This window comes from Sardina pilchardus, chromosome 10 (genome assembly GCF_963854185.1).
Source record: "Sardina pilchardus chromosome 10, fSarPil1.1, whole genome shotgun sequence".
NCBI classification, from domain to species: domain Eukaryota; kingdom Metazoa; phylum Chordata; class Actinopteri; order Clupeiformes; family Clupeidae; genus Sardina; species Sardina pilchardus.
Genome location: NC_085003.1, coordinates 9643165 through 9665837, shown reverse-complemented (window position 1 = coordinate 9665837; position 22673 = coordinate 9643165). Strand labels below are relative to the sequence as shown.

The window sequence follows — 22673 nt, the reverse complement described above, 5'->3', positions numbered from 1 at the left end:
GAGAGAGAGAGAGAGAGAGAGAGAGAGAGAGAGAGAGAGGCCTGGTGTCCCATAGGCAGTGTCCAGAGCATTGTAATCCCCGCTGGTAATGTAATCTGCGGCTAGGGGCCTGTCCCAAACACAAGGCTGTCATTGTGGGGGTGGCGCACGGGTCCAGCCAGCGTCTTTACGGCTCTGAGCAGGTGTGAGGTGAGGGAGTCGGTCTGCAGCCTTCGCTGGGTTAAAGGAGTTGTGCGGAATTCTCTCGGATTCGAGTTATCTTGAACGCGCCATTCTTCCACTGACTTGCATGGTGTCCAATACAGCATCATATGTGGTACATTGATGTATTAGAAGAGAATTGGCCCGGCACTAGTTGGCTTATATTCTAACTTCAGTGGAAAAAAGATCGGTGGAAAAGCCGTTTTTTCCACTTTCCATCAAAATATTGTTTCATTCCATTTTTATGCCATTTGCAAAAAGTATGAAACGCTGCTCATTATATTTGACTTATTTTTTAGTTATTTTCTACTTCTAAATTGTTTACTGTTAAAGAAATACTAAAGCACTTTCCGCTGTCGCAAGCATGCTATTTGTTTATCCAGCAAATAACGATGTCCACAGACAAGGAGGAATATGTTGCATAATTTTACAAAAGTATACGATGCAACATCGAAGCAAGTCAGATTTGTAGTTTCTTATGTCTCATTCCATTGAGTTACAAATCCGCTACCTGATCTGGTAAACTTAGTGCAGTTAGAGCCGATAGAGGGCTGCGTTGTGAGCGCAGAAGTGACGTTCACCCTGTTATGAGTTGATGAACCACTAAAATGATTATTATTATTCTAAGGTACAAAAAACTCTTTAGTATTGGTGGTACCGACTGCAAAGTGCTACTCTTTAGTGTTGCTTTAATGGTACAGACTGCATAAGTGCTACTCTTTAGTGTTGCTTTAAAATTAACTATTGTATTGTTGTTATTTGTATGTCGCTTCGGCCTGAAGCTGTACCATAACCAAAACCATAAGCATACAGTATTTCTAGGGGTTTGGCTTTTATTCAGATAGTATGGTGAAGACTGACAAGAAGTGAGTGCGAGAGAGAGATGGGGTGGGATCGGGTAATGACCACAGGTTGGACTCACGTCCAGGTCCCCATAGGCACTTGGACTCGAATATTTTACGGACATTGCAGTTATTTGAACCACAACTGCTCCATTTCTATGTAATTTCTAATGTTTTTAACTAAATAAATCTCCATAAAGCAGTAGGCCCTCATTAGTTCCATTCTAAAATAACAATGAGAATGGGCAGTAGCGTAGCGTAGTTGCGCAAGGCCCCGGTGCAAGTCTGGCGCTGCACATATACGTGTATAAGTGTAGGCTAAGCTACACTAATCTTGACCAATAAAGGAGTACATGGGGGTGAAATAAGGCCAGTGAAACTACCTGAATATTAGAGTACTACCTGGATCACAGTCACTCTAATATTCAAACAGAGACAGCAGAATTTTATAAAAATTATTCAGGGTTTAGCTAAACTCCCATGCTTAGTAAAATGTTTGAAACATACAGTTAATTAATGAAAGTGCTACACCTTTGCATAGATATAGCAACACAATCAGTGATGTATTAACTGCAGTCTGATATAAATTAACAACAGAAGGTGATTCTTGCGTTTCATGGAGCGTGCCTGTAATTTGCAACACTTAAAGGCCAGCCAGGGTGCTTACTTGTGCTTGTTCCAGACTTCAGAGGTCATGTCAAGGGTGCTGGTGCTGTTGACCTTAGGCTGGACAGGAGCAGGGTGTTCCTCTTCCTTCCCCACTGTGCCAACGGGTCCTCTGGGGATATCCCCCTCCAGTGGCATGGGGCCATCCCCCAAACAGCAGAGGATCCCCCCCCCCCCCCCCCCCCCCGGGGGGATGGAACGAGAGGCATATGGGGGTGCACTAATCCCCAAAGGCTTCGAGTGTCGAGACAAGTGGAACAGTGGCATATCAACATATCATAATGTATAGAGGGACACACAGTACAAGTGGCCCATCAATCAATAATGGTGGGCCACGGTAGACTGCTCCACCAATCCCCTTTCATGTGCTCCTGGATCTGGTGGTGGGGATGGTGATTAACTGTGGCGTAATGCGAGGTAAAGCATGCTGGGTGACAACAACTGTCTACACAGACAAGTCAACAGGTCAGCCATCCTCAGGACTCAGGCAGCAGAGGGAGGGGGACCTGACTACCCTAAGCAGGCCACTGTTCCCTGTCAGTCAGAGGAAAATGGCATTTATGACCAAGCTGCGGTCACATTGGGAACATTTCCTGTAATTATTACAGACAAAACGTTTTTGGTAGTTAAGAATAAATAATTGAAACGAGTTTGTCTTAGGCTACTTATAGTATAAAGACTAAAAGAGGCGTGGCAATGTGTGACATTACATAAGTTGTAGTCAGGGGTGGAAATTCAAATTTGAAAATGTGAAAATGTATCAGCCAATAGCAGATTTCTGGTCAAATTAACCAGCCACTCAATGTTAAAATATGACTTTGTGTCTGAAATCTACCAGCCACTCTCACATTTTACCAGCATTTGGCTGGTGGCTGGTGCTAATTTCCATCCCTGGTTGTAGTTAATATTCCGTTCTAAAATATCTAAAGATGTCATAGATTGATAGATGCGTAGCCTACTTTGAACCCATGTCTGATATTAAAAGGGACAAGATCAAGCCCACGTTTCTATTTAACGGGACAAACGTATTCCAGAGCCAACTACCAGTCAGTCCCTTTAACAGCGAGCCGTGGTTAGCATGCACCGGATGAACTTGACAGGTCGAACGGGAAATGATTTGACGCTGTCCTTACGTCTAAATTTAGTCGTGCTCGAGCAACCTCCGACTGTAAACAATTCGAGTCTGGTGTATTTCTTTGCATGAAATGCTTTAATTGACCAGCTACCGTACGACGTCATACGGGATGTGAAGAAATTTGAAAGCGCAAGAGGCGCTGGTGCAACTTGATAACTTTAATAATTCTTCCGCGAGTTACATTGTAGCCACTGCCGCGAAATAAACATGTCGGAGCCCAGTGGGAAAAGATTAAAAACCAACCTGCCGATCTGTAAGATGCACCGTGTATTTGTCGGTAGTAAAGTTAAGCAGAATCTCCCAGCAGTCGTGGAGGAGAGTCTCTGTGGCGTTTCGACCTTAATTATGGAAATCGCTTATAGACTTCAAGCACTGGTAAGAGGTTTCAGTTACACTGATTTTGATGTATTAGATTATTACATCGTTATATTGAAACGAATTATGGGTAGGGTATGCATAGCATGTATAAAAAATAAAGATTAACGGGGAGAAATGGAGATTATTATGTAGCAATCATACACCAGTTCATACTTAGTAGACCGCTCTTGATATGTGACGTCACTGACTGTGTTAATAAGCAAAGGTAAGACCTACATTAGTCAGAAAGTCAGAGATCAGAAATGCAATTGCAAAAAGATCAAATGATCTGCTTTTGCATTTTTTATTCAGTAGTTTACACTGTTTATTCAAGATTCAAGCTCAAAGCTTAGGCTTCTCCAAAGCAGCCAAACATGTTTCCTCATATTAAAGATTTTATTCCTCATATAAAAGATATTTCCTCACCACTTTGTATGATGAAACAGTGGACAGAAACATTCTGTACTGAGATCGATGATTGAACAGTTTTAGAGTGTCCACTTGTGCGTTCAATTGCCACAATGCAAATTCACAGTTAAGTGGATTAAAGCCATAACCGTGACCTCAATCTCTGTTCCAGGGAAAGATATTTGAACAGGATAACTTGGCCCTTCCTAGAGTTGCGAGCTTCTTCCAACTGGAGTCGGAGAGGGAGCAGGAACAGGCAGAAGCCATGCTCCAGTATCTGAATGAGCGTGGAGGACAGTACTGCAACAAAGACATCAAGGTAAAGCCTGGCCTTCTAGCAATGGCTAAGCCATCACATACTCACATGCATGGTACTACCACACAAGCCTACCCAGAGATATATGGAGATGTATTGAAACACGTGGATGTGAAATGGACACATTGAATCTAAACCTTGACCGCTGACGACTTCAGAATTCACAAAAGAAACTACTTCATACTACAACACATATGCTTAAATAAATTGGGAAAAGTGTGAAAATCAGTAATGGTACAGACTGGATAACTACAGTCTGTTTTTTCTTTTTTTTTAAATAATTGATAAAGTATTGGACCTATGGTCATCTCCTTCCTGACTTTTAGGGAAAATTAAAAGAAAGAGATTCATTAACAACTTAAACTAAATAAAGAAAGTATGAAAGAAGGGAAAAGATGGGGAACTTGAGTATAGGGGAAGAGTTGAGTCGAGGAGGTGGGGGTTGGTGGTGTGTGTGTGTGTGTGTGTGGGGGGGGGGGGGTGGTGGAAACCCCCTGGGGGTTGAGGGGATCTCTGTCCTAATGCCTGTCGGGGTATATGTTTCCTCTGAGTTCCGGAAAATTGGCGAGATTAATGTGGTGGCAGAATGGCGGAAGGACACTGCATTAATTGTAGTTCCAGATGTAAGCCGTGGCACGGCCACTGGGGCTGTGTGCGGGGCTCAGTTCCTCTCTCGCGCTGGGTTTTACGAGTCATGAATAATCAATCCGGACTGGGACAACTTGGGGTCCATCAGCAGCAATTTGGAACACCTTGTTATCCATTGATCTGCCAAAACATTGTGTGGTTATACATGTTCCTATTTATCCATTGTGCAACCATTTTTTAAGCCCAAATAGAGAGTTTCTTACTTTTAGTCATTGTCTTAGTGTCTAATAATATTCTAGGTTGTGTTGGTTTCCGATATAAGGAAATAATTTGATCTTTGACAAAAAAAAGGTCAAACAGGTGTTGCACGAAACATGGACTTTCCGACCAAAAACATCCCTTTTCTCCTTTTTTGTTGTTTTATTGAACTGAAAGTAGAACCGAAAACACAGAAAAAAACACTTCAAACCATTAAAAGATTCACTTCAAATTTTATCTTATGGCATTTTTTTTTTTTTTTTTTTAATCTCTTTTGGACCTAGTCAGCATAAGATAACTCTTGTGGCTTTTTGCCCATTGTGTGTGTGTGTGTGTGTGTGTGTGTGTGTGTGTGTGTGTGTGTGTGTGTGTGTGTGTGCGCATGCATGCACATTTGGCAGAGACCCGGTAGTGAGGCAGTGTGCGGTCTGCTCCCTGCCCTGGAGCTGATGCTGGCGCAGTGGAAGGAGGAGATGGCCGTCATGATGGAGCTCTCCCAGCTCGCCCGCGAACACGGCGACCCTCACTCCGCCAGCGTGGTCAAGCACCGCTTCCTGACTCCGCTCGTCCCCAAGGTCAAGCTGATCGGCGACCTCTTGACCAACGCCCGGAGAATGGGCTGTACGGCCGACGGAGCCGGCGGCTACGGGGAATACCTGATCGACCAGCTCCAGGAAGAACTGACCTCCAACGCTTGAGCTCCCTCGGTTCCTGCTCCTCTCAGATGGGTGCATGTTTAGGCCCCATCTGGATCCTGCTCCTCTGTGCCTCATTCTCTAGTGTCTCTGTTCAGCCAAGGGAAGTTTAACCTGTAACGTGTCCGCTTGATGTAAAGTGTTTGGTAGAGAGTGCTTTGTGACCTGTACAGTAGGTCTTGTAGAGAACTTTTATATGGGCTGACCTGTCAGTATTTGTTTGGGAAAGGCAGGCCCGTTTGGAATAGTAGTAGAATGTATGGAATTGCACTCCTAGTGAATACACTGTTCCTATGGCCTTTGTGAATAGTTTCTCCTGAACTTTGTTGATCCAAAGATATTTCCCTTTTGAAATTATTTTTCAGTAAAATAATATATGATCATACACATTTGTAGACCAGCCATCACTCCATTTGTTTGACATGCCATACATTGTCAGACCACAGTATTTACATCCATAGTCACATTGACACATTATGCATCTGTAAGAAATACTGTCACAGAAGTAGAGACTAAAAATCGTCCTATAGGTCCAGTAGTGGGAACGGGCGTACTATGCACTGTTTTTTGAGAACATGTAAAAAAAAAAAAACTGACGTGTACGATCTTTGGGTAACAGAGTGTTGTGGCAAGGCCTTTGTCTTGTCATTTTATTGTGTTTACTGTTGTTGATCCTTCACAGTATTGTCTCTATTTTGATGAGTTTTGAAAGACTGTTACAAAACATTTTGAAATAAAGTTTTCAATTCAGAAGTGCGTTTTTATCTTGTTCATTAAGATGAATGAGTTTGCATGCAGTGGCAGGACTAAAGTGAAAGCATAGGAGGCTAATTGTGACACTTATAACATCAGGAGGTCATTAAGGTCAGGCAAGCTTCAAACGATGGAGTAGGCTTATATGCCACTTGATGAATTTGCCGTCTCAGGCTGGGCAGGAGACAAGTGCAAGAAACTCACTGCTGCCATCTATTGTCAAAGGTTTATAATCTGCAACACTGGATTAGAGTAATCCATTATGATATTCATGGTTGCCACAGCCTGCGAGGAAATGTGGAAAAATGTCATCCAAGATCAAAGGAAAACCGTTACGAATAAATGCCGATACAGACACTACCACAGCGGAGATGTATTTTTGTCAACGAAAAAAGTGATATTTGTGATATTTAGGCCTCAGAGGAATTTTATTAAGCGGCATCATTTGTTTCAAGTTATTCTGTCTTTATGGTTAATCGTATATTTATACAGCCTACCACTCAACCCAGTTAAAAAATGTGATATAAAGCAATCGCACATTCAATCCTTAATCAAAGGCTAGAATATCGTCTCGTGTGAGTTTAATTATTGTTTCACATATTACAATTTTACAGCAATGGCTTATAGCCTAACAAGACGTATCCACATAATAGCATACCTGTAATATTCAGTGACATCAAGTAATCTCTTGAAGTATAGCCTTTGATACGCTCATGCCATTATTTGCCCTAGATAAATTGCCTACCCGGGAGATATTTTGGTTTGGCTGCTTGATTGAATCAGCCCATTCAATTCGTGGTTGTACAATTTATTTTGTTAACTACTTACCAACTTTTATCAACTGCTACGGAAAGATAAGGACATTTCGGTTTTTTTAAAACAGTTTTTTAGATTGTGCTAATCTGTGATGTAAAGTTATGTGGTACTTTGTAAAAAACGAATTGTTTGCACAGAGCCATATTCAGATTGCGCTGACTCAGTGTAACAGTGGTCATAAATAAGTTGAACACTGAATATTGTTAATGTAGGCCTATTGATTCAGTTATTAGGGTAGAATATTTGAGTTACGGTGATTATAGACCATTAGAGACAAGGGGTGGATATTACCGCTGTGATTTTCTCCCCCACGCCCACGCTACGGCGCACATTTCCATTGGACAGCATAGCGAGGGACCACGCCCACAATTTTTGGCATGTAGCATAAAAACCTCTCGAGCGCTCTCATCAGCAACAGGTACCACAAGGGTACGAACGGCCAGAGTAGAACAAGACAATTGTTCACCAATGCTTAGCAATTTATAGATTATTCAACTGAACAATTGGGCCAAACGTACCTTGTGTTGTGATAGCTATCAAATCAAACTTGTGCGTAACAGAATCATTCTAACTTGTGGCACAGAGATGGAGTTGTCGGATATATCCTTCCCCATAGCGTCTGCAGATGACTTTTATGATGACCCGTGTTTCAATACCAATGACATGCATTTTTTCGAGGACCTGGACCCAAGGCTGGTTCATGTGGGTTTGCTTAAGGGAGACGACCATCACATCGAGGACGAGCACGTACGGGCGCCAAGCGGACATCACCAGGCGGGCAGGTGCTTGCTGTGGGCTTGTAAAGCCTGCAAAAGGAAAACCACTAACGCCGATCGCAGAAAGGCGGCCACCATGCGTGAGAGGAGACGCCTCAGCAAAGTAAACGACGCGTTCGAGACACTGAAGAGGTGCACTTCTACCAATCCTAACCAAAGGCTTCCGAAAGTGGAGATTCTCAGAAATGCCATCAGCTACATCGAATCTCTCCAGTCTCTTCTAAGGGGTCAGGATGAAAATTACTATCCCGTGCTGGAGCACTATAACGGCGACTCGGACGCATCCAGTCCCAGATCCAACTGCTCTGATGGAATGGTAAATAAACGAACAAACACCACACAACATGCCAGTTGAGGGATTTTGCGTATTTCAAAATATACATATACATTTAATAGCAGTTATTTGAAGTAGCTTACATGAATGACACCGATTGAATGGCTTAGTAATAGACACAGTAAAAGTTTAAATATGTTCAGAATTTTGAAATTAATACATCCTGTGTCTGATCACTGATAAACTACGTTGTTGACAATTTTCTCATTTTTAAAAATCTACAGATGGATTTCAGTGGTCCCACATGCACTTCTCGGAGGAGAAACTATGACAGCTCTTACTTTGCAGAAACTCACAATGGTAGGTTTGGAGCATCCTTTCACGTATCCAGAATTAACTGCATATTTTTACGCATTCACAATTCTACTTTACTTCAACAAGCAACTATAGCTCATGTTTTTCTCTCCCACTCTCTCCCACCACAGATAACCGAAACAGTAAGAATTCCGTGGTGTCCAGTCTTGACTGCTTGTCCAGCATTGTGGAGAGGATCTCGACAGAGACACCCGCATGTCCCGTGCAGTCGGTCCAGGACGGATCCGAGGGCAGTCCCTGCTCTTCCCAGGAAGGATCTATCCTCAGCGAGACGGGAGTGTCTGTGCCGTCTCCCACTACCTGCGGACGGCCACCCCAGGACGCCATCTACCAGAATCTTTGAAGATCTGGTGAAGAACTTCACCACAGTTGCGAAGACAAACGCAGTGGAATGAACTGCACATTTCTGAAATTATCGCGACCATGAGGAGGACAAACGGACTGTAGCCTTTAGCTCTAAAGCTGTGTATGAAGGAAACGAACGCATTCTTTGTTTCTTCTGTAAGAGACGGTGATGGTGTTCAAGCGACTGGAGGGAATTGCAGTTTCTTAAAGGCATTTCAAAGAATTTCAATGTGACCATTAATATAAAACTGTTTTTGTACATATTTTCCTTCACCAGTTTATATGAATATATATTTTCTTTCCTGATTTTTTTCATGAGAAAATAGCCATTTTGAATATAGGCTATGATGAATTTAGAGGACCAGTTTTGTATATGTGTAAATAAGAATTGTTAAAAAGCATCAAACAAACAAAACTAGCATATTTAATTGTTGCCTGTTTGGGAAGCTTAGTTATTTGTGTCAGATTGTTATACTTTATATTTATACATCTTACAATGAGTGAATGGATGTCGACTGAATTATTAAAATAAAATTATTTATAAAGTAGCATTTCTTTTGTGAAAATCTGTTTGATTTTAGCTGACATATTCATTCTGCTTCATGCAAGAATAACTAACTATTTCACGTTATGGTGGCCTACTCGAGGTAGTGCGTACTACATGATTACTCCACTGAGCCATATTAATTTAAAGAATTTTATTTTAAAACCTTAAATAACAACGACAAAGAAAGGGAGAGTGAATTGAACAGAGAGTGTCCAGAGTGAACACAGTATTCTAATGACCAAATCCACCCCGCCTAAAAATATACACAATTTTGTCAAGAAAAGGCATAGCCATCTGCTAACAATAGATAGGCCATGGATTATAATAAACATAGGCTATATTCTAATTTTGCCTTAGCCTACTTTTCAAATGTATCTGTTAACCATTGCCACAAATTTATCCTGACACATTTAATGAAATAGGATAGCACACTGAGCAATTATGAAAGCTATATTCAGTATTGCTATAATTAATCATATTTTATATGTAGTTTTTACCGCTTTGCCAAGCTTGGATCTATCTGTAGCCTATTATTTGATAGGCCTAGTGAAATAGCTTTAAGAGGTTATCTGGTTCGTTCAAGAGTTGAAGTGTCATATTGCAGATATGTAGAAGATCAGTTAAACATTCTGAATTGCTTTAATGTTTCTGCAATCTATTACATTGGACACCTCATGAATTATTGTAATTCAAATATAGCTTTTTAAAATTTAATTAACTACACAGACTTCCCTCGCTCATTATGAACATCTTGGTAGATTATGAATTTACCTCACGGATTACTTGTACATGCACGAGTGTGGATTTTCTGCTTCAAGAATCTTTCCTCAATGATCCTAGATAGGCTAGTATTTCAATTATGTAGATTATGGACAATAAACAAAAACAATTAAAGAGAGACTCTTCGGACTCTGATTTCGACTACTAAGTCATGACGACATATAATTCTGATAAACATTTCATCCCATACAAATCGCTTAAGTTTAGGATGAACATGTCAAACACCACAGGTTTTTTGTAAGCAACGGGCTTCCACTTTTTTGAAGTGCATGGGGCTCTACTCGTTTACGCCAAACTCCAATGTCCAGAGTATGGCGCCATCATGTGTAATCATAGGAATACTACACAACAAAGTTGCTCTCTCTCTTTCTCTTTCTCTAAGTTTCTCTCTCTCTCTTGCTCTCTCTCACACAGAGAGAGAGAAAGAGAGAAGGGGAGAGAGAGAGAGAAATGTACATCAAACGTTTTGGTTGACTTCCATTTTTATATGTTGATGCAAAATCTGGAAACCTTTGAGGATGTGTGGTGTACCAAAAATGCAATATGCATTGTGTTTGAGAGTGAACTACATTTTAGCCATCTTTTATAATTTTCTTTGATTTTGTTTTATTTATCTATTTTTATCTCTAACAGCAGTGATTGATTGATTGTCCTGTTTTGAAACTGGAATAAAGTATGTTTTTTAAAATAAAAAATCTCTCTCTCACACACACACAGACAGAGAAAGAGAGAGAAATGTACATTAAAAGTTCAAATGTACATTAAACGTTCATATTTCATAATAGTGGCCCAAAATCATGAAAGATAACTAAGTGAACCCTCCCACCTCCTGTATGTGTTCTCATTGTCTATAACAATTTTCCATTCTTGAGAAAAGACCCAGCTTATATGTAAAGCATGAACATGGAAGAGTATCAAATACTTTTATTTATTTAGAATAATTAGAGATCTACAGACAAAGATGGAGTGTGACACTTTATTTACACGAAAAATGCTTCAGAACTGCCTATGGGAAAGTAGCCTTGGAGGATGTGTTTCTCTTTGACCGCAACCTGTGGGACACGTTGCAGGACAGCACAAAGAGAAAGAGGGGACATTGCAAGGTATGACATTTCTTTTCCGTGCATCAAGCTGTGGTAGGAGAAGATGTGGCGGCGGCGGCGGAGGATCCTGGCGTGGCTGCTGCCGTCTACTTCCTGAGGCGGGCTCCCTTTTTGCTGCTGTAATGCGACAAGAGACAGAGACAGAGAGACAACAGGTCAGCCATGGACTGTCCTGGGGTAACGCAACGACCTTTACACGCTCTGTGTCGTTTTGTATAGTCTCCCTGGCCTATACTGTGGAATGTCACAAACATATGTGGACATAAACATTCATCTTACAACTCACTACAGTTACACACATGCTGTGGAACACCAGGCAGTGATGATCATCTTCCTCTAATAGAAACAGTATGCAAGCTGACTGATTCAGGCTTATAGAGAACTCATACAGTAGACAACCATTCAGGAGAAATGTATAGTTTGTTGTGTTGTAACTGGAGTGATGTTACATGTAGGGAGAGAGAAACGAGGTTAAAAAGTAAAACAGCAGGCAAATTGTATTTCTACTGACTACACTTACCATTACTGGACAGAGAAATGAGCCGGGAAAACAGCACACCAACACGCTGTGGAACAACCAGCAGGCAAATCTTACCTGCTTACTGCCATTACCAGCTGTGGCGTCTCAGAAGAGGAGGCCCCTGAAGGCCAACGGCTCATGTAGATACCCATGTGTGTGCAATTTTGTGATTTACAACATGAACACTAGATACTAGTCAACGATACGCTTTACAGCTATCTGCTTCAGCAATATGAGTGACAGTGGGGTTGGCCGGGGATATACCCATGGCTGAGGTTCTGCCACAGGAAATCACAGCTGTGGGTGTATCCCTTACCAATGCCAAGGTCACGAGTAAAAAAATAGTTCCAATTAATAGACTTGGGGTCTAACTGTTGCCAGACTGTTTGTCATGACAAATTGAGTGAGAGAGGTTATATGTACAGAGGAATTTGCATACTTGGTTGTCCTTATGTTGCATGGTAATCTGAAAATTCATACAACTCCATTAACTACATTTTTTTAAATCATGGTTGTGATTATAAGTCAATAACTCAAATCAATAACTGCTAAATGTGACATTGTAAAATGACTGCTCTCTCACTTTGATTGAGTTTGCCTTTTGCCTCGGGCAATTCAATGTGATTGCTATTGGAGAAGTGTCCGAGTGGGTATGTCCCTAGATACTACCACTCATCACGACTCATGGAATGCCCTGCATCCAATCAAAAATCAATTGTTTGACCAGACCTAACTGTTGGATAATAAGAAAGAAATCTGTTTTCCATTGGTGGTCCAATTGGTCCAGTTTCTCTAAACCATATTTTTGCATTAAAATGTCAACACTTATCATTGGCAACAAGAATTCTGCCTTAAGACATCAGCAAGATCATAAAATTAAAGTATAAAGGGCCAGTGGGCAGAAATGTGATGTTTTGTACCTCAGTCACCTGTTGCTCTCTGACGTCTGGTATTCCGGCTCGGCTATCCCATCCACAATGACTCCAGGCCACAGGCACAAACAGGCCATGCATAGCAGGGCTATAATGCCCTACGGAGGAAATGTTTGACTAGGGATACTTACAATTTGCTGAGCTCCTCCACTCTCTTGCGGAGTGTTGTGACCTGGAGAAGAATGAAGCAAAGCTGGGTTAATCTCACAGAGTGTGGCAAACTATACGAGCTATCATGAAAATGAACTATCTGCAACCGAATGTAATACAAGGATCTTAGTACCATCCAGTTACTCGTCATACGTGTAAATGTTTGGGGCACCCTTTGACTTGTGAACTCTGAGATGAACCTCATTAACACATTGGAGTCAATAGTGAAGTTGTTGACTGCAGCCTTGTGATGGGGGATGAACTTCCTGGATTGAGGAGTCATGTGGATTTGTTGGATTTTAAATGCACGTTGAGGAACAGAGGTGTGTCACAGAGGATGTACTCACATCATACTTCTGTCTCTTCAGCTTCTCCAAGTGATCGAACTTCTCACCCTCCAGCGATTTCAGCCAGTCGTAGAACTCCTTGATCTTCTCCCTGGAGTAGAGGAACAGCACACACAACCCATGAGCACCAGATACAGGAACAGCATGTACCTCAGATGTCCTCTCTGTCGTCCACTAGACTAGGGTGCTACAGGTGACCAGACATCCCCCGGTGTCAGGGGACAGTCCCCGTTTTTGACTGCTTATCCCCAGGGGGAAAATACAGAAAAACTACCTGTGTCCCCATTTTTTTGAAGATAAAACTTGTATGTATTTCGATCATTCGATTGATAGTCAAACTGAAAATGTCCCCACACTTTTGGGATTATGATCCCAGTTTTAATCTTGGACATCTGGTCACTTGAATATAAACCCACACCTGTCCAGGTAGATGGTTATCAGTGTGTCGGCTCAGTTTAAGACTCACTTGAGTTTGTCCTCGTTGAGATGGTCAATATTGAGAGGCTTGCGTCTATCAGCCAGGATCTTCTTCTTCTTTTCTCTCTCTGTCTGTTTCTTGCCTCTCTTCTGGTCGGCCTTTGTTGGGAATACACAATGTATGATTGATTAATCCAGTCACACACACACACACACACACACACACACACACACACACACACACACACACACACACACACACACACACACACACACACACACGCGCGCGCGCGCGTGAGCACACACACACCTCTGGGCTGCTACACCCACTCATACATGAACCCCATTAACCCCAATACCCCGCTAATCCATGAAGTCCTATTTGAGATCTATACGAAATGGGGAAAATAGACTCACCTTCTGCAAGTGGCTGCTGTAGCCGCCACCCAAGCTCGACAGAGCAGACTTCTTCTTGTCCTCCTCATCGGCCTTCTTCTTGGCATCTGCCTCAGCCTTCCTCTGCTTCTCTTCCTGTGGGTGGAGTCAGCACAGCGCAGCACAACAGAGTCAGGGCAAGTGAGGCAGGACAGACAGGTGGACAAATATGGACAGACAAATTGGCAGGACACAGAGGAATGAGAGAGAGAGAGAGAGAGCTAAACAAAGAGCTAGAGAGAGAGAGAGAGAGAGAGAGAGAGAGAGAGAGAGAGAGAGAGGAGAGGATGAGAGACAGGTGACATGGTGACAGGCAGAGAGATAGATAGATAGATAGATAGACAGACAGACAGCCAAGAATCAGTCAGACAGACAAGTAGACTGGTGACGGAACATGATGTTTGAGTGTGTGTGTGTGTGTGGATGGGCAAGAGACACACACCTCACGTCTAGCCTGGCGCTCCTTCTCCTTCTCAGCCTGGATCCTCTGCTGCTCTGCCCTCTCAGCTCTGCGCTTCTCCTGTAAGTGTGTGTGTGTGTGTGTGTGTGTGTGTGTGTGTGTGTGTGAGAGAGAGAGAGAGAGAGAAAGAGAGAGAGATGGGTCAGACCATCATGCCAGCTAAGACATCAGCTCTGACCCAAACTGGACACTGAAAGAGAATCTGATAAGTTAACATTCCCATCTGTGTGGTTTGTCATGGCTCTCCCAGGTGGCCTCACTCACAATTCTCTCCTTGAGGGCGATGAGCTCCTCCTCCTCCTTCTTCCTCAGCTCGAAGTGAGCGTCGATCAAGCCCTGCAGCTCCATCAGGTCCTTGTTCTGACGCTTCTTCTGGATGTCCTGTTAGCCAAGGAATGTGAAGCCTTTGGTAAGTGTATGTCTTAAGGTGTGGCTTTGTGCCAGTGTGTGTGTGTGTGTGTGTGTGTGTGTGTGTGTGTGTGTGTGTGTGTGTGTGTGTGTGTGTATAGATGTTTCTGATGCGTGCATGCGTTTAATCTGTGTGTGTGTGTGTGTGTGTGTGTGTGTGTGTGTGTGTGTGTGTGTGTGTTGGCTTCTTACATCAAAGTCCACTTTCTCGCCATCGGGGATCCTGGGAGCCGTAGGCCTGTTGTGAAAAAACAACTCCCTCTGTTAAGTCCAGCTTACTCACACATAATTACATTTCATTCATTCATTCATTCATTAATGCATGCACTCATTCATTCATTTATTCATTCATTCAGCCATTGACAAGAAACCAAATTCAGCATAAATTGATATCAATAAACATAAGACTGAATGGAAGATTATGGGTGGTGGGCAATTCATGACTTACTTGAACTTTGGCTTCTCTTCTGTTTTGCATTAAGGAGGGAAAAGCATATGTGACAGGCTTAGACATTTAGCAGAAACTGACTAAACTGGTAGAGGTTAAATTAGTGTATTATCTTTTAACGTATAATGGACAGGTAAAAAAAAAAAGAAAAAACGCTGCTGTTTAGTTTTGTTGGTTTTTCAGATGCAGACAGATTAAATTAATTCAGCATGAAAAAGGAAGACAAAACTCTACAAGAATGACAAGTAGGTAAGATATTATATGATGTTAAATGTTAAATACACATTCTTTTCACATTTGTATGAATTCCTAAACTGTACTTTGGACACAATTTAACTCAGAACTCAAATTGGCCAACTCCATATTTAATCCCCACACCCTTGATTCTAGAATATTCTGGACTAATTCTTTCCACCTTCCTCTGTATGTGAGTGTGTGAGTACCACACGCCATGCTAAAGCCAGTTTAGGGGAGACAGTAAGGTATTTCATTATATTAGTTAAATATGTTAGCATATAGTATTCTCTCACCTCTTTAGTCCAGTTAACAAATTGGTATTTGGTCTAATTTGGTTTAGATCCTGAACCAGTCACCTTATTATGCAGTGCTCCTTTGTCTGCCAGACATGTTGGATATTATGTAAGATTTATACTTCTGTCATAGACTGACAAAGTTGTGGAAGATGTTGAACACTAATGAGGAAGGACAGTACTGAGGGATTCATCGCCTTCCCCTTACAATACGTGATAAAATTGATAGAATTGCTGCAGAATCAAAAGTATACATGTACTCATTCCACCTGTATGTGGAAGAAGCCAAAACGATTAAAGATTAAGATACATTTTTTAGCCCACTGATAACATAATATCAGGTATCTCTGGGAAAATAAACAGGGAACGAAGACAATACTTTAAGTCTGGAGTCTTAAAGTCAGACCACACAGAGTGTGTGAATCTGTCATGACAATAAAATTGTGGATGGGAGCATGATGGAAACACGTGAACCATCCATTCATGTGTCAGCAACCAAGAATCTGGCCACACATGACTGGCAAATGACAAGCAAACAGTGGCTGGGTTTACAGGCATGTGTCCAGTCCACCATGTGAAGCAGACAGTATAGGGAGCAGTGCATTGGCAAGCTAAGCTTATTAAGCTCGGTGGTTGGTTAAGAAGCATGGATCCAATGTGATGGAATGACGTCTGTTCTGGTTGTGGTTCACATATTTAAGGGGTTAGACAATATGATAGAGAGAGGAGAGATAGCCCATTGTTTGAACAGCCTGTTTAGACACCTTAAAGGTACAGTAAGCAGGTAACTATTAGGTAAGCACAGAGAAAACTTTGGCTATCAAAATTAAGCAAAGCCAGAAGAACAGTTCTCTTACATCATATTCGGAAGGCAAATTTGAAGAGTACTTGAGATGCTTTAGAGTTAAAGGCAAAGCAGCTAAGGCTACATCATTAGGAGCAGGGAAGGGGAAGGTGCATGTGTAAGTGTTGACAGCTTAGAACTCACAGCTCACTGACCCATGTCACTCATGCGCGCGCATACATACACTCAGGAAGCTTTACTCATGGTGGCCAGACACAAGGAGGATAGTGGCACCCTAGTGCCCCCCTGTAAACACAGTGCCTAGGGCGTGGGGAGGGAGGGAGGGAGGAGAGGTGGGTGGGTGGGTGGGTGACTATTTGGGCGGGCGGCTTTAGTGATGGAGCCGGCCCTGTCTGGCATTGAAAAGGGGGGGCGAGTGGAGCGCACTGCTGCGGTGGACTACGGCTCAGGATGAAAGAATACTACATGCCACATACCTTCCTCTGCCTCGGCCTCGGGCTCGGGCTCGGGCTCGGGCTCGGGCTCAGGCTCAGCCACGGGTTCCGGCTCGGGCTCCGGCTCGGGTTCCGGTTCTGGCTCGGGGGCTGCCTCGGGCTCGGGCTCGGGTTCAGGCTCGGGCTCTGCCTCGGGCTCGGGCTCAGGTTCTGGTGCCGCCTCGGCCTCGGCCTCTGGGGCAGCCTCGGGAGCCACCTCTACTTCCACCACTATGCAGCATGCAGCAAGACCCCAACCCCAGAGTTAGTTTGATGATGAAGATGATCGGGGTGGCAACGACGATGGCGATGAGGATGGTGGTGATGACGATGAAGGTTGATGTTGATGGTTATTGTTGAATATATGAGGTTGGCGCAGCAAAATAAGGGTGCAGAGAGCAAAAAGCAGTGAAGAGGGTGAGGTATTGTTGAACAGGTAGAGAAGGAGAGATGGAAAGAGAGACAAATCGATGGGTTATGATGATGTGATGGAGCCAAGCTGACACCTCTTGGGTGTGACCAGCAGAGGGAGCTAGTGAGCATGTTCAGCATGGAGAAGCATGACATTTCAAAGATTCAAAGATTAAGGTGGAAAGTTAAAGTTAAAGTTTAAATGTGAAAGGGAAATTTGAATATTCTTAACCAAAGTGTGATGACTTTGCATGACACACCTACATACCAGCAAGAATGTTGCACCAAATGGCTTGACTGGTATGCTAATGGGAGTTGGCAAGAATATCCCCACGGTTTTCTCTTACATCAAGATACATTTGGCTCTTTCACTGAGTCTAAATCACTACATTTGCTGTACAGCTCTGCAAGACCTGCCAGACCTGTATGAGGTTACATTCTGTGACAGCTTCTCTAAAAATAGATTTCTATATTTCTAGCACATTTCTAACAAATAATGCATTTTAAAATATATGTTTTTGTATTCTTCAACTTTTTGTAAATGACACCACCCTTGCCAATCGCTTCTATCAATGAAAATTCACAAGAAAAAAGTTATAAATAAAAAAGGAAAAAAAAATCTGGGTTCCACCTACACGTGGTGATAAAATACGGCCTCTTGGCTGTGCAATAAACATGTCTTAGATTATGGATGGTCACAGATCAGGTGGTGTTGCTAAACTGAAGAATCTCTGTCACTGCACAGAGAGTGTCTATGTTTATCCCCTGAGCTCTTCAGATTTGTATCTTCTACCGACTTTCCTAAATACATACACTACACTTTGTACCCTATACACTTAATAAATCAGAAGTATACTTAAGTTACAGTATTACAGGTTATTCACATCACAGTAAGATGACAGGATCGCACAACATGTAATGAGTTCACAACACCGCATTAGTATGTAAAGGAGACCTTCCACTACGTTTAGTCACATGTTTACCTTCTTCCCCTGTGGTTTCAACCAAAAAGGAAAGAAAACAGAATCATTATCATTCACACTAAGAACCTGACAGGACAGATAGGGAGAAATATGGGGAATGTGTGAGTCGACACAACCTGATCCTCCATATTTGACGCCATGGCCCGGGTCCCATGGCCCTATAACATGCTATAAAAGTGCCCGCTTGACAGTGGGTTTTAGGTTTCATTCTGTAATTAATGTGATCTAGATTTATCTGAGAGGAGAGTAATGACTCACAGCTGACAAGGGAAGCAGCCCCTTTTCAGGTCAATATCACAGGCCTAGAGACGAACGGTCTGTACCGGCAAGCCTCAAACCGTTTAGGAGAGGGACCTTGAGTTACAGTCCTCTCTGAGCAGAGAGCAACTGGTTCCCTTTTTTTTTAATAGACACCATAACATTATGTAGAATGCCTTTAAATTGTTTTAAGCAATAACACATTATTTTTGTGTTGAAGGAGAGAGCCTAAAATCTATCACTTATATATTTAGGTATTTACGTCAAAAATAAAACTATAATAAATAGATAAAAATTATTTAAAAAAAATGCTGAAATACTGCAATGGTAAAACGCTTTCATTCGTCTTCTCTACACAAAACCTCTTTCCTGATATCTCTCTCCCCTGGCACAAGAATTTCTCACATAGTCCAGCATCAATAAAGACACACACATAAAGCCATCAATATTGAATATAAATGTGCTTACCCTCAACCTGATCACTGCAAAATGAAGATAGAAAATAGAAATTAGCTCAAGAATGCATTTACTCTATCAATTATCTTTATGCAAACAGACACACTATAAACTACCAGCATCTTGTCTAAAATCCTGATACATTCCAAATGAAATACTTAATGCATTCAACATCAGGCATGGGCGTGGCACATTGTGCAGCGAGAGATGACAGATACTTACACTTCCTCGTCAGCCATAGTTGCAGTGGACTTTGTACCTGAGCAGAGGCAGAGAAAGAAAGCAGAGGCACCTCAGCTGTGAAGATGTGGACAGGACTACCCAGAGAAGGTGGAAGAGAGGGCTTTATTTATACCTTGGGGTGGCGCTACTGACCTCGAAACGCCCCCTCCCCCCCTATTTATGAGCTCTCTATGCGCTCTCAAACTATAAATCTATGCCTGTTTTCCTTCAAGAGGAGAGAAAATTAGACAAAAATTGTGAAGATGAAGGCTACTACACAGCGTACCTTTGTGGTGTACAGTATGTGTATTGTGCTTGTGGTTGTGGCTTCTTGTTATGTTTGAAGCAGTGACTGTGAAGCTCCTTCTGAGATACTCCCTCAAAGTGCCTGCTGACCTCAAGTTGCTTGTTCTTGAACTCTATAGATGATTCATAAGCTGTTAGCTGATTAAGAGCTCCTCTGAAGCTCACTCAATGCTTTGGGACTTGGTTCAATTGTGGTCACGACCTGCTACAGAGAAATGCCGTGAAACTCTAACCACCCTGGAGCCTGGTCATTTGATGATAGCTGAGAAGACACCCTTGCTTAGATTTATGACAATGTTCTTTTTTCAAACCTGGACTGAGCGCCTACTGGGGGATGGGGCCCACTGCAGACCAGAGGTCAGATGAAAGGCCAAAGCTCAGGTTCGGGGCTTCTCTGCCCAATCTCTGCTAGGGTAATTAGTTCTGTCTGAGCTGGATATCGAAGAACTTATTTTTGGCACCTGCCAGGCTCAGTAATCCCACAGACAACATTACAGTACGCTTGAATTCTGGCGCCATTAAATAATGCAAAGTCCAAAATGGCCGACATTTCTACATGACTTTCTACACGATTTCTACATTTTTACACTGCACTGAATATCAACTCGTATTGCATTATCGTACACCACAACTATACTGATGTTGAGGGCAACACCTTTACACTTGACTTTTACTACTGTGACTTGATATGTTTATGGTGGAGGTCTATGTATGCAGATGGTGGAGGTCTCGCAGGTCAGAAGGTTTTCCAATACAGACAGCTGCAAATGACTGCGGGCTACGGTCCAGGATCCTGTTTCCTGCTCCCAGCTTAGTATAGGTGCATTCTCTGAGAATAGTATCCATATTTCACACTTCCCTTCCTTATGTGGGCACTGCTCACACAGGCTCATTGTGGACAGTTCTTGTCCAAATCAAAGGATGCATGCACATGAGAGTTGTGCCACACGTGATGTTTAAGGTGGATGGGACCCCTTGTTGGGTAAGGGTACAAAAACTACACAATCAAGAGTGTAGAATATAGCACAATTTATTCACACTGACTGACTGGTTCTCTGAATGTCTGATTTCCACAACTAATTGCTAATTGTTAAAGGTGTGTTCTGTTATCACAACGTATTGACTCCCAACTCACAGCAACACAAAACACTACACAACAGCCATAGGAGTGTTCCAGCACAGCAATCTGCTTCAACTTCGGCTCTACTTCCTGTGATGTGACTTGTTTGACCCCCTAGACCAGTGCTATAACTTTGACCTGCTGACCTCGGTTGCATTTTCCGCTCTTGTTTATGCACAGAGATAGCTAAATGCTGCACCTGTTTGAGGCCCCTTTGGGAAGACCCAAGCCCCTATCCCACACCTCTGGTGTAGGTGTGACTAGGAAGGCATGGCTATGGCCTCCCCCAAACCACCACTGTCACTCACAGCATAAGAACAGCTCAGGGCTAATGGATGGGGGCTTTGGAGGGCGATTTACACATCCCCTGGACCTGATTCCGGAGCATAGCTTTGGGGAGACTCGCAGGCCAGCATCCGCGCAGCCATCATCAGTGACTTTAGCACGCCCAGAGCAAGTCGTCGGCACAGCTGAAGCAATCAACACCGAGAGCCGCGGCCATTACAATGCCAGAATAATTTATACGCACTGCCTACCCGGGCACCTGTCTGTGTGCAACACACACCATCACACACAAATAGACTAACGTACTCTGCCACACACACACACACACACACACACACACACACACACACACACACACACACACACACACACACACACACACACACACACACACACACACACACACATATGGGCACAGATCCTCATGTATAAGCACAGGCATGCATGCACGCACGCACGCACGCACGCACGCACGCACGCATACACACGCGCTGACACGCACGCACGCTCATACGCACGCACACACACCCGTACGCACGCACGCAGACAGATGCACACCCACTCTCACACATAGTACAGATTCACACATAAACCCGTACTCAAAGAGTGGACACAGTCACAGGATGCTTAAACAAGCATTCAAAGTCTTGCCTGCTTATCAGCACATTCACACATGCACCCCACCCTGTCACACATTCCCTCAAGCTCTCCCGTGACCACAGTTTAATAACAGAGCATCCCTGATGGTTAGATAGATAGATAGATAGATAGATAGATAGATAGATAGATAGATAGATAGACAGATAGATATATAGATACTTTATTGATTCCCAAGGGGAAATTCAAGGAAAGATTAGCATCAGGTCTCATACGTTTCCAATTGAATATGAAAAAATGCATCACAGCATCAAAATGCATCATAAACTTTTTAGTCTGGAGGAGAGAATGGACAGATGAATAGTTATAGACTCTCCTTATATACACACCTCTCTGCCTTATGACATTACTATAAGGATTGAGAGGAGACTGTACACCTTGACAAGTTATTATTAGGGTGCATTAGGTGCATCTATGTCAAAATGTAAAAGTTCATATTAAAACAAGATAGCGCGATACTGCTCACTAGCAAATGGCATCCAATTTATTGATAAAGTGTAATTTTGGTCAGTCAGATCTTCACTAGAGTCCATTGCTGTAAGGATCATAACTCCGTGGATCCATTGCTATAAGGAGTCCATTGCTGTGTGGATCATATCACTGTGGATCAGACTCAGCTTTAACGCGCGAATGTTCCAAAACAGTAGCAGTGCTTCTGGCACATGAGGATTCAGCTGCTCCCAGCAGGGGGCAGCGGCGGGGAGGAGCCACACTGCACCTCCCTGACAGACACACAACCCACCCACCCAGACACACATACACTCACACACACACATACATACACTCTCTCTCTCTCTCTCTCTCTATCTCTCTAT

The 22673-nt window shown here is 42.8% G+C and overlaps 3 protein-coding genes across 4 annotated transcripts; 2 read left to right on the top strand and 1 right to left on the bottom strand.

Moving 5' to 3' along the window:
- The first annotated feature begins 2825 nt into the window (after positions 1–2825).
- On the top strand, positions 2826–6219 carry zgc:172145 (Ferritin light chain, oocyte isoform-like). The gene is made up of 3 exons (XM_062548189.1): positions 2826–3219; positions 3782–3928; positions 5173–6219. The coding sequence occupies exons 1-3, from the start codon at positions 3052–3054 to the stop codon at positions 5467–5469; spliced, it is 612 nt and encodes a 203-aa protein (XP_062404173.1). The 5' UTR covers positions 2826–3051; the 3' UTR covers positions 5470–6219.
- A 1244-nt stretch (positions 6220–7463) lies between these two features.
- LOC134093654 (myoblast determination protein 1 homolog) lies at positions 7464–9353 on the top strand. Its single transcript, XM_062546832.1, has 3 exons — positions 7464–8127; positions 8370–8445; positions 8571–9353. Exons 1-3 carry the CDS (start codon positions 7621–7623, stop codon positions 8801–8803), a joined length of 816 nt encoding a protein of 271 aa, XP_062402816.1. The 5' UTR covers positions 7464–7620; the 3' UTR covers positions 8804–9353.
- Positions 9354–11094: 1741 nt separating this feature from the next.
- Positions 11095–19874, bottom strand: LOC134093653 (troponin T, fast skeletal muscle isoforms-like). 2 transcript variants are annotated; one of them, XM_062546830.1, is made up of 13 exons: positions 19777–19874; positions 19491–19527; positions 19281–19294; positions 17164–17391; positions 15353–15371; positions 15097–15142; positions 14761–14877; positions 14479–14556; positions 14019–14132; positions 13651–13760; positions 13185–13275; positions 12819–12859; positions 11095–11352 (listed from the first exon to the last, which is right to left on the bottom strand). In XM_062546830.1, the coding sequence occupies exons 2-13, from the start codon at positions 19505–19507 to the stop codon at positions 11322–11324; spliced, it is 906 nt and encodes a 301-aa protein (XP_062402814.1). In that variant the 5' UTR covers positions 19508–19527; positions 19777–19874; the 3' UTR covers positions 11095–11321. The 2 variants fall into 2 exon arrangements, with proteins under 2 accessions (XP_062402814.1, XP_062402815.1); XM_062546831.1 differs by lacking the exons at positions 17164–17391; positions 19777–19874 and having other exon boundaries at positions 19491–19599.
- Between the last annotated feature and the right edge of the window lie 2799 nt (positions 19875–22673).